Here is a 19,451-nt window from a genome sequence, read left to right on the forward strand (position 1 = left end):
AGACGGGTAAGATTCCTCAAGGGAGGAACAACCTAAGACAGGCACAGTCGCAGGGGGGCATCAGGTGAGAAATTGGGGATCAACAGAGGTGAGGGTTAGAACGTCACCCCCCCCCCCCCGTTCTGAGAGAAATCTTCTGCATACGTGGATGTTTTATTGCCCTTATCTAGCTTGGATTAACACATAGTCTATAGGCACACACCTGATCATCTACATTTGCTCTCTTACAACACTAAACTATGTTTTGTACCTTTATCTTGTATCTACCTACCACTTCAGCATTTTATTAAAAATAATAATAATAAAGGGAGAAATGTGGTATCCACATATAAATCAAGTATAAAATTCAAATGAGTATTCATATTTGAACTGACTGTTTATAGTTCATAATGCATGAGCAAAACCGAAAGTTTCTGTGATGACTGCCCTTGTACTGTTCATGTTGTAACTTATTCACTATGTAAGAATTTGTTCTCCATGTAAGAACTTGTTTGTTATGCTTCAGAAAATTGGAGACTGATGAAAATTAGGTTTGGGGTGGATTAATGATTGTGCATTGAGCATTGACTCCCCTATACAGAATTTTATTGTTGTTAACAACCATTTGATCAATAAATATGAGAGACGCCCTCACAAAAAAAAAAAAAAGTACACACTTCCAATTGTAAAATAAATAAGTAACCGGGCTGTAATGTATAGCATAAGGAATATAGTCAAAATATTGTAACAACTTGGTTTGGTGATAGCTGGTACCTAGAATTATCATGTATATAAATGTTGAATCACTGTGTTTGTTGTACACCTGAAACTAATGTAATGTAATACTGTGTGTCAACTACACTTCAATAAAAAATAATTATCTACATTAAAAAAAAAAGTCACAGTCAATATCACAAAGACGTTAGCTAATATCCTAAGGCAGAAAAGGCTAATCGAACAATGTATCAGTTAAGTTCAGTTTTCCGTTTTTTCTTTTTTTTAGCCTCCAGAGTTATGCTCAAGGTAAGTGCTCAATTGGTATTTTGAATTCTTTATCTGAATGCATACATATATCTTATATACATACTTATTTTGAGTACTTTCCAAAAAAATCAGCTTTTCCAAGTCCTTCCTGGCAGACATCATTTGGCTGCTAAAATACTGGAATTTGCAGGTTGTCTCATGGGGGACACAACGTAATGGGAGCCCTGAAATTGGGGCCATATGGTCAACCAGGGCATGTGGGCACCATACCAGAAATGTTATGTAATGGTGCTTACAGTTTCTCAGTTATCAGTATAGTATAGAGATTGTCCTAAAACAAATTTTTTAACTTAAATTCAAGTTTTGATGCCTGGAGAAACCTTGTCCACGGCTATCAGAATGAGCTAATGCCTGCTGCTAAAGCAGCTGCTGAGGAGTGGATAGACCCCCATAAAACAAAGGCCTGGTGAAACTGCTCCGCAGCTGAAGGGGGCTGAACCTTGAAAGAGCTTAAGAGTTTCCTGGTCACCAGTGGCCTCCCAACAGGGCAGGACATGGTCAGCTGCTTTAGGATCAGAGTACTGGCCTAATAGCATCTGCTCCCTAACTGGCTTTCCTGATAGCCAGGTAGTTTCATGGCCTCTGGAGAAATCCTTCCTCAATTAGCCACAGAACAAATGTATGCTGCATATCATAAGGTGGGGACAGGAAACAGTACAGATACAGAGCAGCACAAATTCTTTATTCTGGCTGGAAAAGTGGCCACCAATGCATGCCTTTCACAGACAGGACACACAGATGGGGTGAAAAGGCCAGTCCCACCAGCATATATCTCAACCCTACATGCACAGATTTTTTACTTTTGAACTGGTATATGATATAAAAGAGGATGATTTTGTACAGGCTTAACTTTCCCTTCAAACTCCAAACAGGGCTCTGATTGGTGAATCTGTAAATTAATTTCTTCTGTTAGACAGATGCTGGCCTCTGTTCAGACCTTCAGCTTGGGCCCCATTAGCTGGTTAAAGCTGACTCTACTGGAAATTATCTCATAAGGCTAATAGTCAAACATCTGAAACTTCCTGTCACAGTTCATCTCTGACCTATCATTTCATGAGACCTAAATCAAGAACAGGTGGTAAGAAACATCATCCAGTAAGTGAATCTGTGCAGCTGTGCAAATTCCTTGATGAGCATGGATTGCAGGCTATGTGTTATCAGTAACAAACAGATAAGAACCTGAAATGAATTTAGCAGATAAACAGAACCTTTTCAGCAGGAAGCATAGAATTTTCAAATAACCATATTTAAGAGACTTGCAGTTGAAAGGATCTGTAAAGACTACAAAATCATGAAAATTATAATGTAAGGTATATATTTCTCTAGGACTAAAAACACGTGCTCCCAAATTAGAATGACCGTGGTTTCTGCACAAGCAAATATAGTGACTTGTGAGTTCTGAAAACCCTGACTGCAGACACATACTTGCCAGCAGTAACAAACATCTCGTCCCGGCACCTCGAGAAGATCACTGTTGTGGTGTTTCCGACATTGAGGCCCGCGGCAGCACTGCCGCAGATGGCTTCTCTCTTGGCTATGCTCCACACCACCACACTGCCAAAACGAGGCGGACAGAAAAGTCAGGGCAAGGAAGGCTTTCAAAATAAGAAGCAGCTCCTTTAGTGGTTCTATAAAGAAAAAAACAGGTGACTTACAAAGAAATGAAAGAATTACATTGACACCACCCCCCAGACATCTCCTCAACCACACTGGATATTAGACGATAAAAAGGGGTGAGACTTAAAAAGTTTTGAAGGAACTTTGATCATGAGGCTAGAAACCAGTGAGCCCATCAATCAAGTCAGATATGAAAATAAAAGCATTTTCAGATATTTGAGGCATAAAGTTTACCATCCATTCATCTTGTGTAAAAATTACCTTGGGGAATATTCCAGAATAAAAAGAAATAAAGAGGATACATAAGACAGTGTTCTCAAATTTGAATGTGTATCGGAATCACTTGGAGGGCATGTTGAACAGACAGCTAGGACCTGTTCCCAGAGCTTCTGATTCAGCAGCTCTGGGGTAGGGCCTGAGAATTTGCTTTTCTAAAAAGTCCCAAGTATGCTGCTCCTGCTGGTCTGGGAACCGCACATTGAGAAGCACTGCTTTAGGTTCCACTTCCTTCTGTCTGGGTGCAGACATACACTAAGTCCTAAGGTGAGTGTTGTTTGGATAATAACACAATGCTGGGGAGAGGGTGTTGTGTTAACATCTGAATAAAAATATTAAAGATAAAGAATGCAAATATTACAAACCTTGTTAATGTAAAAACATGCCACATTTATATTTCCCAAATTTTCTACATGTGGAATATAATACACAGGTGGTCTAAAATCAAGGTATAACCAAGATCAGTAGAAATGGGGGGGGGCAGTAGGCAGTGTAAGAGCCATAAATTCTTTTTTCTTAGTAGGAAATTGATAGATACCATCTAAAGTGGAAAAAAGGGGGAGGCATATCACTTAAAAAGTTATGAAAACTAGGTGAACTGGAAAAAGGCTCTTAAAACCAAGTACTTTATACCTAAGAAAAATGAAAACATTCATTTGCACAAAATCTAGTACATGAACGTACTAGAGTTTCAGCTTTGGACAAGTTCACTGTGGACTCAGTGAGATCAGGAAATGACAATGGAACATTCTTGGGTTAAAAGGGTTTATCCAGCTTTATTCTCATGGTGGTAAGTCAAGCAGTAGAATCATGTCTGTATCCAGCAGTCTGCAGGTCTGTAATCCACTTCCGTCTCTGCCTCTGTCTGGAGCACTGGGCAGAGCTCTTTATATAGTGACTTAGTGGATAATAGCTCCTTGCCTACGGGTGTGGGAGCATTAGCCTAGCAGTAGGCCAAATACATCATCAAGTAGTTTAGGGCCAGGTGAGGATCCTGGACATAGGAACATCCACTTTCTCCACAGCAGCATCACTAAAAATAATCAACAAGTAGAAAAGACTCCAAAATCCAACAACTGATAGATAAAGAAAATGTGGTATATTCATACAGTAGAATATTATTTGACAATAAAAAAGTATGAACTACTGATAAATGCCACAATATGGATAAACTTTGAAAACATTATGCTAAGTGAAAGAAGCCACAAAAGGCTACATATTGTGTGATTCCATTAAGGTGAAATGTCAAGAGCAGGCAAATCTACAGAGACATAAAGTAGATTAGGGTTGCCTGGGGCTGGGATGTGTAGTGATGGAACAGGAATGGGGATTGACTGCTAATGGGCATGACAGTTCTTTCTGGGGTGTTGAATATGTTCTAAAATTGATTGTAGTGACGGTGGCACAACACAACATTTCCTTAAGGAAGGATTCTGGAAAAAAAGAGCCCAAAACCCCAGTCAACTAATCACTATACTAAAAACCACTTAACTGTACACCTTAAGGGTATTTCATGAAATATATCTCAATAAAGCTATAAAAAAGGATTCCAAGTACCTCCCAAGAGTAGAACTCTTCATAGTTCTTTATTAACCATGGAAAGGTAGGTATAGCTTTAATTTTTCAAAAACAAGTTTAAAATTTAAAGATAAATAAAAGGCACTAACATAGAGTTAGCTAAACAAATTGTAGCTCAGCCATGTGATGGAATACCTTGCAGTCATTGCAAAGAGTGAGACATATGTCTCTATATATACATAATGTATAGACAATGTCCTTGGTATAAAGTTAATCAAAAAGCAGATTGTATTACAACATTAGTAGTGTGATAACATTAATGCAAAAAACTTTCATACATAGATTACAATATATTAAAAAATACATGGCAAGATAGGCTTAAAGATGGCAGTGTAAGAGGTGAGACAGAAACCTCCTCCAAAACCACATATAATATGAAAATACACCAAACAACTAATCCTGAAAGAGCAACAGAAAAGAAGGCTGTAGCGGACTGTCTACACCTGGGGAGCAGAGCAGACCTCACCAGAAAAGGGTAAAGTACCAAAGCCCTGATCCGGTGGGACTCAAGCCCTTCCCCCACACCAGCTCACTGGTGGGAGGAAGAGAAATGGAGTGGGGAGAGTCCTAGGACTGCTAAACACCCATCCGTGGAGATCTGCTCTGGAGCACAAACCTACATCACATGGTGCTCTGGAGATTAGCGGGATTGGAAAACTAAGGCAGGTGGAATACTTGGAGAGACTGTGATTCCAGCCACTTGTGGAGAACAGGCACCCAGAACCAGCCACTCTGGGACAAAAGAAAGGCAGGCAGTCTGAGAGACTTCCTAACAGTGAGAGGGCTGCAAATGGGTAAGGATTGCACAGAGCTTGCTGCTCAGGAGACAGGACAGGAGGACAAAATCATCCTGGCACACTCAGCCCAGGAGGTTGGGAACTTTCAGGAGCTTCAGGCGCTCCATCCCCATGACTGGAAATTTAGCTATGAGGACTCCCACCATGATAGGCAGCCTGCTGCTCTTTCCTCCTGGCTGGTATCGGCTTGCAAACCAGCTTCCCCTGCCATTGCAGCAGGCCAGCCAGAGGGTGGCCCTGCCTATGGCAGCTACAAGTGCCTAGCATAGAGGCTCCTCCCTGCACACTCGGCCCACTGGCCCTGACAGTGGAGGCAGGCACTACAGCAGGGGAGCAGGAAAGAGGTCTTTTCTCTAGGCAGGCACCAGCACTGTTTGCCTGTGATCGCCACCATTGCTCCAGGGGCTGGGCATCTCCAGAGAGTAGAGCTTCTGGGCACTTGAGGGTGCCACATACCAATATGAAACATCAAAGGACCCTGGTTCAAACCAAAAATCCCACAAACACCAGAAACAGGGCCAAGTGAAACTGAACTCACCAATCTTCCTGAAAGAGATTTCAAAATAAAAATCATAAGCATGCTCATGGAGCTACAGAAAAATATTCAAGAACTCAGTGAGGAATTCAAGAATGTGATAGAAATTTTGAAAAAATATAGTATCCAAAGTGAAACATACAATGGAAGGATTTTAAAGCAGACTAGATGGTGTAGAGGAGTCAGTAAATGAAACAGAAATTAGAAAACAGGTACACAAAGAAGCTGAGGCACAGAGATAAAAAAGGATCTCCAAGAATGAAAGAATATTGAGAGAACTGTGTGAACAATCCAAATGGAACAATATTCACATATAGGAATACCAGAAGAAAAAGAGAGAGAAAAAGGGATAGAAAGTGTCTTTGAGGAGGTAATTGCTGAAAACTTCCCAAATCTGGGGAAGTAGATAGTCTCTCATGCCATAGCAGTGCACAGATATCCTAACACAAGGGACCCAAGGAAAACAACACCAAGACAAATAATAATTAAAATGGCAAAGATCAAGGATAAGGACAGTAGATTAAAAGCAGCCAGAGAGAGAAAAAAGATAACATACAAAGGAAAAACCCACCAGGCTATCATCAGACTTCTCAAAAGAAACCTTACAGGCCAGAAGGGAGTGGCATAAAATATTTAATGCAGTGAAACAGAAGGGCATTGAACCAAGAATACTCTACCCAGCAACATTATCATTTAAATGTGAAGGAGGAATTAAACAATTTCCAGATAAGCAAAAGTTGAGAGAATTTACCTCCCTAAATTTGTCTCTACAGTGTATTTTGGAGAGACTGTTCTAGATGGAAAGTTCCTAAGGCTAAGTAGCTGTCACCAGGGAAAATAAAACCACAGTAAAGAAAGTAGAACAATTAATTATTAAAAAAATGCAAAATTAAATCAACTACCCCCAAAGTCAGTCAAGGTATAGACAAAGAGTACAGAATATGATAGCTAATATATGAAGAATGGAGGAGGAAGAAAAAGTAGGAAATAAAAAAAAGAATGTTTATGTTGTGCTTGTAATAGCATACTAAGTGAGTTAAGTTAGAATGTTAGATAGGAAGGAAGTTACCCTTGAACCTTTGGTAACCACGAATCTAAAACCTGCAATGGCAGTAAGTACAAATCTATCAATAATCACCCTAAATGTAAATGGTCTGAATGAACCATCAAAAGATATAGAATCACTGAATGGATAAAAAAACAAGACCCATTTATATGCTGCCTACAAGACACTCACTTCAAACCCAAAGACATACACAGACTAAAAGTGAAGGGATGGAAAAAGATATTTAATGCAACTAATTGTGAGAAAAAAGCAGGAGTTGCAGTACTTGTATCAGGCAAAATAGACTTCAAAACAAAAAAAGTTACAAGAGACAAAGAAGGATACTATATAGTGATAAAGGGGTCAGTCCAATAAGAGGATATAACCATTATAAATATGCACCTAACATAGGAGCACCTACATAGGTGAAACAAATACTAACAGAATTAAAGGGGGAAACAGAATGCAATGCATTCATTTTAGGAGACTTCAACACATCACTCACTCCAAAGGACAGATCAACCAGACAGACAGAAAATAAGTAAGGACACAGAGGCACTGAACAACACATTAGGATAGATAGTTCTAATAGACATCTACAGAACACTCCACCCAAGGAAAATAAAACCACATTCTTCTCAAGTGTATATGGAACATTTTTGAGAGTAGATCATATACTAGGACACAAAAAGAGCCTCAATAAATTAAAAAAGATTGAAGGGGCATTACGATTAGCACACATAATGTAGGTGGGTAGCACGGGGAAGGCAGTATAGCACAGAGAAGACAAGTAGTGATTCCATAGCATCTTACTACACTGATGGACAGTGACTGTAATGGGGTATGTGGTGGAGACTTGATAATGGAGGGAATAGTAACCACTATGTTGCTCATGTAAGTATATATTAATGATACCAAAATAATTTTTAAAAATTTTTAGAGATTGAAATTATACAAATCAGCTTTTCAGACCATAAAAGTATGAGACTAGAAATAAATTATGCAAAGAAAACAAAAAGCCCCCAAACAAATGGAGACTTAACAACATGTTCCTAAATAATCAATGGATCAATGACCAAATAAAAACTCAAGCAATATATGGAGACAAATGACAACAATAAGTAAACATTGCAAAATCTGTGGGATGGGATGCAGTGAAGGCCGTGCTTAGAGGGAAATATATTGTAATACAGGCCTACCTTGGGAAATTATAGACCAATATCCCTGATGAACATAGATGCAAAAATACTCAACAAAATATTAGCAAACCAAATTCAAAAATACATCAAAAAAATCATCCATCATGATCAAGTAAAATTTATTCCAGGGATGCAAGGATGGTACAATATTCGAAAATCCATCAACATCATCCACTACATCAGTGAAAAGAAGGAGAAAAACCACATGATCATCTCCATAGATGCTGAAAAAGCATTTGACAAAATTCAACATCCATTCATGATAAAAATTCTCAACAAAATGGTTATGGGGAAGGCAGTATAGCACAGAGAAGACATGTAGTGACTCTATGGCATCTAACTATGCTGATGGACAGTGACTGCAAAGGGGTGCATGAGAGGATTTCATTATATGGGTGAAAGTAGTAACCACAATGTTTTTCATGTGAAACCTTCATTAAAGTGTATATCAGTGATACATTAATAAAAAAATATATATATATATGCACATGCAAACTGTAGAATGTCCATTGCATCCCTTCTGTTTCTCTCTCTCTGTGTAGAAGCCAGGTGGTTTGCATAGAATGTACTTGCCCACAGATTCAGGGTTGATTTCTAATTGTCCAAAACCAATCTGCAGAACCCCATCTTCCTGTCCACCGTGACTACTCAGGGATGACTATATTGCATTTTCCTAATACAGGAAAGTTTCAGAAAGAAAACTTTCTTTAGAATGTTTTTCTCAACATCCCCCAATTTTCTTTAAGCAGACTATGTTCCTTTAGCATTTACATAGGAATATATGCTGCATTGATTGTTCTCCCTAATAAAACACTTTTGAAAACTCCCCTCCACTCCTCCAGTTTCATTTGTATGTATTCTCTGCCTACTAAACATGACTGTGAGTTCCTTGAGAGCAAATGTCATGTCTTGGCAAGGCAAGGTAAAAGTGCTACTGCTGGATCACAGTGCCAGGGTTTGTCTCCCAGCTCTGCTACTTACCAGCTGGTGACATAATCTCCTCACCTGTCATGGCCACCACAGCTCACGGAGTCGTGAGGCTTAAATGAGATAGTGCAGTTAAAGTGCTCAACACACACCCATCGCATGGTAAGCGCTCCCCCAAAATTAGCTGTTGTCTTTGATGATGATGATAAATATGTCATCTTTTGTTTACAACAAAGGTTCTCAAATTTAGCTGCATATTAGAATCACTGGGGAAGCTTTTAAACTCCTAAAGCTCAGGCCGATCAAATCAAACTCTCTGAAGGTGCAATCAGGTATCAGTCATTTCCTGAAGCTCCACAGTGGAGTGCACAGCCAGATTGCAAAACTGCTATTCTATGGTATTTTCTGCATTGGCTTTTCACACAACACCCACTCAAATATAGATGGGCCAAGAGGGAATGTTCAAGGTGAGGAGGGTACTTGATACATCTAGAAATATGCCTGGTGGAAAATACGTAAGTAAGTTTTGCTCATTACCTTCCGTCGTCTGGGCCTCCTAGTGATACCAAGTACAAATCATTGGGTGAAAAGGTCAGATCTTCAACTTTGCCCTTGTGAAGTGACAGCCGAGCAATCAGCTCCCTTTTCTTATAATCCCACAAAATGATATCTGCCTGGGCAAGAACACACAGTCAGATCATAAACAGGCTTTGAGGAGATCGCTACCTCTCTCAGTGAAAAGGAACCAGTAACATCACTTTTCTACAAATTAGAACATGGCTTACAGATATGACAGGAACAAAACAGAAAGAGTTTTAAGCAGGGACTGGACATTATCAGCCACAAGCTGCAGTATCGGGTGTACAAACACCAGATTCCTTCATTCTCAGCCTGAGAAAGAATCAGTTCAAGGAGAAGCTGAGCAGAAGTGGAGGAGGAAAAGTCAAAACAGGAGGCAGCACAGAGCCAGCCCGAAGCTGGTGGCTTTTCTAGGGAGGCACCTCTAAATCCCTTCACTAAGAGCTATTTTCAGTGTTTTCACCTTGAAGCCTATGAATGTGACTTGTCCAGAGGCAATGTATGTCCTACTCTTGGAGATGGTCACACAGGAGATGTTGTTGCCGTGTCCATGCAGGAAATTCTGTTCTTGAGTATTTATTGCCTGAAAGAGATCTGTGCAGCCCAGAGGGTAAACCAGATGCTCCTGGTCAGGATGGCATTTCAGACCAGTGGGCCCATGTCCTAAAAGAGAGAAATTAAAAATAATAATACTTGGGTGCAGAAGTGACTGGTAAATTTTACAAGAACTGAGTACAGAAGAGAAAACTTTTGAAAAAAAGACTTAATTCAACTAAAATAAGTGCTTATGTTTGGGGTTAACAGGTAATTTTAGTCTCCCGACAGGAAGTTTGGTCTTGTAGGTCACTTCACAAACTTTAATGAGCATAAACCCCCCAGTGTATCCAGTTAAAATGTAGATTCTGATTTTAGGTCTGGAACGGGATTGTGATTCTGCATTTCTGACACGTTACCAAGTGATGCTGACACTGGAGTGGGAGGGCAAGGCCCTAGGGCCAATTCTTGTAATCCTAAGAAACACAGGAGGCTTGATCCCAAGCGTCCTGATGAGGTGAGTGCATGGCATCAGGAGAACGTGAATTTACTATCTCAGGCAAAAGTTTGGTTAAGATAAAAACTTGGTTTCAGTTCTCAGCACCACCTGGCACTCTGAAGAAACTCAGGACCTCTTCCAGTGGGGTCTTCCAGGACCCCATCCTTCAGCTGTTTGCCAAGAATCATCGCCAGAATTACAAACCTTTATAATTTGTAATTATTTTGTAATAATTTGTAATAAAATTAAGTAATATTTTAATATACAATAGACATAAGTTCCGCCTTATCACTCATCTTTGGTCAGAAATCTTTTGGTTATTCCTATTTATTTTACAATATAAACTTTAAAGTCAGCTTGACTGGTTAAAAATCATTTTCAGTGGAATAGTATTAAATGTATAGATTAATTTCAGGCAAAATAATTTTTATATAATACATTATATCTTCTTTCTAAACCAGGGTATGTTTCTCCATGAAGTTTCCTTTTATGTTTCCCAGTAGCATTTTCAATTTTTCTTCATAAAGACCTCCTACATGTATTTTATATTTATTCCTGGGTATTTTTAAATCCTTTTTATTGCTATTTCCTACTCCATCACATCAAAAGAGTCACAAATGTGTATTAATAAAGACTCCTGGTCTTTTAATGAATTCATCTTCTGTATTTAACTCCCTCTGGATTTAATTTTGGTGCATAATGTGATTCTAGTAGCTAAACAGATTTCTTTTTTTGCTCAAAAGGCCAATGTATTCAGTGAATAAACGATTTCTTTAATTTTAATTGTGATCATTCCTTTTTTATATACTAAGTTCTCATAATACTAAGGTTTGTGTTTGGGTGAAAGTGATCTTTTCCTACTTAAAAAAAAATATATATATATATTTCTTTTATTTGCAGTCTCCTTATAAAAAATCACATGGCTATCCACATGGAAAAAGTCAAGTTAGATCCCTATTTCACACCATCCACAAACAATATACTCCAGGTAGATCAAGGATATCAATGTGAAAAACAAGACTTGATGTATACACACGTTGTAGTAAATAATTCTTAAACATGACATGAAAGAGCAAATCCTAACAGAAAGGCTAATATATTCAAGCACTTATGTTAAAAATTAAAGACTTCTAATGACAAAAGAGAAAATGAAAAGAAAAATCCAAACCAGAAGATATTAGCAATATACATAACAGATGAAGGATTATATTCAGGGTACACAAAGCACTATTGCAAAGAAATATGAAACACAGAAACTGCCCAACAGAAAAATGAGCAAAGGATATGAACAGGTAATTTATGATGGAGGAAATTCAAAAGCTAATAAGCATATGAAAGATATGCAACTTCACAAGTAATCAAAGGGAAATGCAAATTATATCCAAAATGAGACACCCCTTCATCTCCATCATAATGTCTAAATTTAAAAAGGCTGGCAACACCCAGCACTGGTGGTGATGTGAAGTAGATGGAACATACTCTGATTCATGGGAGGGTAAATTGGTAGAATTGCTCTGGAAAACAACGTGTTCATATTGAGTATGGTTGAATATGCACATACACTAGGACCCAGCCATTCCACTCTGGTATATAACCTAGGGAAATACTTGTAATTGCACTCGTGGGCCTCTACTCAGGTGTGCACTGTGGCATTGTTTGTATTAGCAAAAAGTTAGAAATAAACTAAAAGGCTTCAAGAGGGAAATAGATAATTAATATTGGCATGTATACACAAGGGAATAGTGGGGTTAGCATGAATTAATCAACATGAATCAACATGGATACATCGTACAAATAATGTTAGGTGAAAAAAGCAGGTTTCAAAATGTGCACAATATGCTGCTATTTATGTAAGATAAAACATGCAAATTGCTTTATATATAATGTTTATATAGTATAGTAAATATTATAAATTATTTATATATAGCATAGTATATATAGTATATTTAGTATTTTGTTAATGTACAAATTTTTTATATATAGTTATTGTTGCTGTTTTCAGTTTAGGGACTCTGCATAATAGGAAAATCATGAGCTTATCTACTCCAGTTAATTGATTAATGTGGCTATTCTTGTGTCATTACAAACTCTTAGGAACTACAGTTTTATAATGTTTTCATAGGCAACACAACTATATTTGGTTTGATTAAATAAAAAATTCCTGTCAAAAGACAATACCTAGAAGAATAAAGTACAGTTATATATTTATACTCCCAAGTTAAAATTCATAAACTATTACATAACTACAATGAGTGTTCTAGTGTCACAATGATAAAAGGGGCTTTGTTTTTGCTCCTCATTTGTTTCCACATGAAAAATAAACACGATTACCTTGTACTGATCCAGGAGGAGGACATTCCCCACCCAGGGCAAGTTCCCTATAAATCTGGTGAGACAGAATAAAGGCGATGGCAAGAAGCTGGGGCATCAGGAGGGGTTCATGCCACGTTCATTGGCTCGGGCACTGCTCCTTTCCGCTCTCCAGCACAGGCTTACTCCTCTCCTAGCTCTGGGGTTCCACGGCTTCCCTCTGCCAGCCGCCATTCTCTCCTAGTTCTCCCTCCAGACTTTCCTTTTTGGCTCTCTCCCATTCTCACGGCTCCTGTTCAGACCACTCTCTCCCCGCTCTCAGGGCCCTCTACTTCCCCGCCCCTAGCACTGGGAGGAGCTCTGTGAGTGGGCCTCTGAGGACTGGCAGATGCCTGACCAATTATGTACAAGGAACTGAGGAAATGAGAAAATGGGTGTTTCTTTCCGCCTCTCCCCTAGGCCAATACTCCCAAGACTGACGAGCCTCTCTGTCCCCAGTAAGGGCCCCATAGATGTGTGAACAGACTCTTATATATATGTATATACAATAGGTGCTATTAAGGCCAGGGGAATCCTGGTCAGAAACTTCCATTTTCTCCACACCTGGTTTTAAGGCCTCTAAAATCAAATTTCAGGCCCTCTTTCCTATATAATCCTGCCAGTCTCTGAAACCGAAGACATTTTTGCCATTCTCCAATCAGGCCCCACATTCTCCACCTTCTTCCTGTGTTCACACTATTCTTGCTACTCGGAATATTCTGCTCTTCAGTCTTTACCCACTGACTTGTACCCAGCTTTAAAGATTACTTGAATTGACCCTTCCTTGACCTCACTTAAGCCTAGAATAGAATATTTCTCCCAAACTTTGATAACAATTTGCTTATTCTCTTTAATGAGGAGTATAGCTTTTTTTTAGTAAGACACCTCTTTATTAAAAGACTTGTTAAGCATTTAACAACATGCTTTTTAAAAAATTGAGATACAATTGATATATAACATTATATTAGTTTCAGATGTTCAAAAAAATGCCTCAACATTTGTATACGATGTGAAATTATCACCACTATAAGTCTAGTTAAAATCTGTCATCATACAAAGTTGCAAATTTTTTTTCTTGTGATGAGAATCTTTAAGGTTTACTTTCTTAACACCTTTCAAAAATCGAATACAATATTGTTGGCCATTTTCACCAGGCTGAGCATTATGTCTCCATGATTTATTTATTTCATAACTGGAAGTTGTACCTCTTGACCCATTTCAGCCATCCCAGGATTCTTTTCCCTCTGGCAAGAACCAATCAGTTCCCTGTATCTATTGGTTTTGCTTTATTTGTTCATTTGTTTTGTTTTTTAGATTCCACATGTAAGTGAAATCATATGGTATTTGTCTTCCTCTGTTTGACTTTTTTTCACTAACCATAATATACTCAAGGTCCATCCACGTTCTTAAAAATGGCAAGATTTCATCATTTTTTATGGCTGAATAGTATTCTATGGTATGTCTACCATTGTTCTTTATCCATTCATCCACCAATGGACACTTAGGTTGTTTCCATATCTGGCTACTGTAAATAATGCTGCAGTGAAGATGGGAGTGCATATATCCTTGTGATGTTTTCATTTTCTTTGGATAAACCCAGAAGCAGAATTTCTGGGTCATATGATAATTATATGTTTAATTTTTGGGGGGGGGAGCGCATCTCTCATATTTATCGATGAAATGGTTGTTAACAGTTAACAACAAAAAAATTCTGTACAGGGGACTCAATGCACAATCATTAATCCACGCCAAGCCTAATTCTCATCAGTCTCCAATCTTCTGAAGCACAATGAACAAGTTCTTACATGGTGAACAAATTCTTACATAGTGAATAAGTTCTTACATGGTGAACAGTACAAGGGCATTCATCACAGAAACTTTCGGTATTGATCACGCATCATGAACTATAAACAATCACGTCAGATATGAATATTCATTTGATTTTTATACTTAATTTATATGTGAATCCCACATTTCTATTATTATTATTATTATTACTTTTTTTTAAAATAAAATGCTGAAGTGGTAGGTAGAAGCAAGATAAAGGTAGAAAACATAGTTTAGTGCTGTAAGAAAGCAAATGTAGATGATCACGTGTGTGCCTATAGGCTAAGTATTAATCCAAGCTAGACAAGGGCAACAAAACATCCATGGATGCAGAAGATTTCTCTCAAAACAGGGGGGTGAGGTTCGAAGCCTCACCTCTGTTGATCCCCAATTTCTCACCTGATGGCCCCCCTGTGACTGTGCCTGTCTTAGGTTGTTCCTCCCTTGAGGAATCTTACCCGTCTCTGGCTAACCAGTCATCTTCCGGGGCCATACAGGGAAATGTAAAGTTGGTAAGTGAGAGAGAAGCAATATTGTTTGAAAAGGTTAGCTTTTTACTTCTTTACAGATTTATACCCTGTGGGTTTTATGCCCAGCATTTGACTTGAGGTATCTTTACCACTTGGAAGAATTATGATACTCAGTAAATTCGATATGAGGCACGGATTCTATTTAAGGGTTGTAATTAGGAAGGAAGAATAAAAGCTATAGAAGTAGCAGACAGAAGAAAACATGGGAAGATTGGTTATTTCTTTGACATATCTTCTTGTAGAATAACTTCAGCATGTATAGGTTTTAAACTACTAATTAAATTGCGCACACACATTAACATGATAGGAATACAGCTACATAACCAAAGCAGACCTACAATTACCAGCCATCTCCAGTGAAACCAAGAAAACCAGTTAGGCACCCTAAGCATTTGTGAAAACTTATCTATGATATGTCGGATATTGTCTAACTGAATTTGAATAGTTTGAGAAAAATCAGACAATTTAAAACAACACATTCCTGGGAACTGTTCACATCCCATATGTTCCATTAACAATAGATAGTCTGTAGTCTCAAGATTTTGGAGCGCTGCAACTTGCACTTCTCCTAATTCTTGGTTGAGTTCCAACAGTATAGATCTAGTCAAATTTGCTATTTTACTGTATGCACAGGCCAGATTAGATATCTCCTTCTTCATTTCAATGGCAATTCCAGGAACCAGTGGGATGAATGCAGCTACAACTGCAACAGCGCCAGGATCTCTGTTAACGTTTTTTGATGATCATCTTCTGGAATGACTCTTCCAGAGTATGTTGATCTTGGAACTTCTTCTTCATATCGTACCTTAGTTCATTTTCTGGGTAGCCAAATTAGGCTTTGATCCTCTGTATAAACACAAACAGACCCTTTGCCCACACTTCGATATGCCCTTTATACTATTGTGAAGAACTTATTGGAGGTCACCAAACAGGAACTGCTTTTTTTTTTTTATTAAGAGACAGGAGTATTATCAGAAAAACATACTTCGATAGCTGATCATCTGACACCCTTTAAATGATCAAAATTAATGATATTTAAAGCATGCATTAATCGTTGATTTACAGTTAGTTTTATCCTATCAGGGAGTAATCACCCTTTCTATTTTTTTTCTTTGTTATCATTAATCTACAATTACATGAAGAATATTATGTTTACTAGGCTCTCCCCTATACCAGGTCCCCCCTATAAACCCTTTTACAGTCACTGTCCATCAGCAGAGCAAAATGCTGTAGAATCACTACTTGTCTTCCCTGTGTTGTACAGCCCTCCCCCTTCTCCTACCCCCCCATGCATGCTAATCTTAATACCCCCCTTCATCTCCCCACCTTATCCCTCCCTACCCACCTATCCTCCCCAGTCTCTTTCCCTTTGGTATCTGTTAGTCCATTCTTGGGTTCTGTGATTCTGCTGCTGTTTTGTTCCTTCAGTTTTTCCTTTGTTCTTATACTCCACATATGAGCGAAATCATTTGTTATTTCTCTTTCTCTGCTTGGCTTATTTCACTGAGCATAATACCCTCTAGCTCCATCCATGTTGTTGCAAATGGTAGGATTTGTTTTCTTCTTATGGCTGAGTAATATTCCATTGTGTATATGTAGCACTTCTTCTTTATCCAATCATCTACTGATGGACACTTAGGTTGCTTCCAATTCTCGGTTATTGTAAATAGTGCTGTGATAAACATAGGGGTGCATCTGTCTTTTTCAAACTGGAGTGTTGCATTCTTAGGGTAAATTCCTAGGAGTGGAATTCCTGAGTCAAATGGTAAGTTTATTCTGAGCATTTTGAGGAACCTCCATACTGCTTTCCACAATGGTTGAACTAACTTACATTCCCACCAGCAGTGTAGGAGGGCTCCCTTTCTCCACAGCCTTGCCAACATTTGTTGTTGTTTGTCTTTTGGATGGTAGCCATCCTTACTGGTGTGAGGTGATATCTCATTGTAGTTTTAATTTGCATTTCTCTGATAATTAGTGATGTGGAACATCTTTTCATGTCTGTTGGCCATCTGTATTTCTTTTTTGGAGAACTGTCTGTTCAGTTCCTCTGCCCATTTTTTAAGTGGATTGTTTGTTTTTTGTTTGTTGATGTGGGTGAGCTCTTTATATATTTTGGACGTCAAGCCTTTATCAGATCTGTCATTTACAAATATATTCTCCCATACTGTAGGGATCCTTTTTGTTCTATTGATGGTGTCTTTTGCTGTACAGAAGCTTTTCAGCTTAATATAGTCCCACTTGTTCATTTTTGCTTTTGTTTTCCTTGCCCGGGGAGATATGTTCAAGAAGAGGTCACTCATGTTTATGTCTAAGAGGTTTTTGCCTATGTTTTTTTCTAAGAGTTTTATGGTTTCATGACTTACATTCAGGTCTTTGATCCATTTTGAATTTACTTTTGTGTATGGGGTTAGACAATGGTCAAGTTTCATTCTCCTACATGTAGCTGTCCAGTTTTGCCAGCACCATCTGTTGAAGAGACTGTCATTTCCCCATTGAATGTCCATGGCTTCTTTATCAAATATTAATTGACCATATATGTTGGGTTAATGTCTGGAGTCTCTAATCTGTTCCTCTGGTCTGTGGCTCTGTTCTTGTGCCAGTACCAAATTGTCTTGATTACTATGGCTTTATAGTAGAGCTTGAAGTTGGGGAGTGACATCCCCCCCCCCACTTTATTCTTCTTTCTCAGGATTGCTTTGGCTATTCGGGGTCTTTGGTGTTTCCATATGAATTTTTTAACTATTTGTTTCACTTCATTGAAGAATGTTGCTGGTAATTTGATAGGGATTGCATCAAATCTGTATATTGCTTTGGGCAGGATGGCCATTTTGACGATATTAATTCTTCCTAGCCAAGAGCATGGGATGAGTTTCCATTTGTTAGTGATCCGTTTAATTTCTCATAAGTGTGTCTTGTAGTTTTCAAAGTCCAGGTCTTTCACTTCTTTGGTTAGGTTTATTCCTAGGTATTTTATTCTTTTTGATGCAATTGTGAATGGAGTTGCTTTCTTGATTTCTCTTTCTATTGGTTCATTGTTAGTGTATAGGAAAGTCAGAGATTTCTGTGTGTTAACTTTGTATCCTGCAACTTTGCTGTATTCCAATATCAGTTCTAGTAGTTTTGGAGTGGAGTTTTTAGGGTTTTTTTTATGTACAATATCATGTCATCTTCAAATAGTGACAGTTTAAGTTCTTCTTTACCAATCTGAATTCCTTGTATTTCTTTGTTTTGTCTGATTCCGTGGCTAGGACCTCCAGTACTATGTTAAATAACAGTGGGGAGAGTGGGCATCCCTGTCTAGTTCCCGATCTCAGAGGAAAAGCTTTCAGCTTCCCGCTGTTCAGTATAATGTTGGCTGTAGGTTTATCATATATGTCCTTCATTATGTTGAGTTACTCGCCATCTATTCCCATTTTGTTGAGAGTTTTTACCATGAATGGATGTTGAATTTTGTCAAATGCTTTTTCAGCATTTATGGAGATAATCATGTAGTTTTTGTCTTTCTTTTTGTTGATGTGGTGGATGACTTTGATGGATTTTCGAATGTTGTACCATCCTTGCATCCCTGGGATGAATCCCACTTGGTCATGGTGTATGATCCTTTTGATATACTTTTGAATTCGATTTGCTAATATTTTATTGAGTATTTTTGCATCTACATTCATCAGGGATATTGCTCTGTAATTTTCTTTTTTGGTGGGGTCTGTGCCTGGTTTTGGTATTAGGGTGATGTTGGCTTCATAGAATGAGTTTGGGAGTATCCCCTCCTCTTCTATTTTTTGGAAAACTTTGAGAATGGGTATTATGTCTGCTCTGTGTCTGATAAAATTCCGTGGTAAATCTGTCCGGCCCGGGTGTTTTGTTCTTGGGTAGTTTTTTGATTACCGTTTCAATTTGTTTAGGTTTGTTTAGATTTTGTGTTTCTTCCTCGGGCAGTCTTGGAAGGTTGTGTTTTTCTAGGAAGTTGTCCATTTCTTCTAGGTTTTCCAGCTTGTTGGCATATAGATTTTCATAGTAGTCTTTAATAATTCTTTGTATTTCTGTGGAGTCTGTTGTGATTTTTCCATTCTCATTTCTGATTCTGTTGATTTGTGTTGATTCTCTTTTTCTCTTAGTAAGTTTGGCTAGAGGCTTAT

The 19,451-nt window shown here is 38.3% G+C and overlaps 1 protein-coding gene across 1 annotated transcript in view; it reads right to left on the bottom strand.

The window, feature by feature from the left end:
• The window catches only part of LOC118933442 (cilia- and flagella-associated protein 52), a 79,275-nt gene that overhangs the window by 39,844 nt on the left and 19,980 nt on the right, over positions 1 to 19,451 (bottom strand). Inside the window, exons 2-4 of the mRNA XM_057499485.1 lie at positions 10,040 to 10,239; positions 9,535 to 9,671; positions 2,449 to 2,577 (exon numbers count right to left, since the gene is read on the bottom strand). Coding sequence (XP_057355468.1) covers positions 2,449 to 2,577; positions 9,535 to 9,671; positions 10,040 to 10,239 — 466 coding nt within the window. The remainder of the gene's footprint in view (positions 1 to 2,448; positions 2,578 to 9,534; positions 9,672 to 10,039; positions 10,240 to 19,451) is intronic.

This window comes from Manis pentadactyla, chromosome 4 (genome assembly GCF_030020395.1).
Source record: "Manis pentadactyla isolate mManPen7 chromosome 4, mManPen7.hap1, whole genome shotgun sequence".
NCBI lineage: Eukaryota > Metazoa > Chordata > Mammalia > Pholidota > Manidae > Manis > Manis pentadactyla.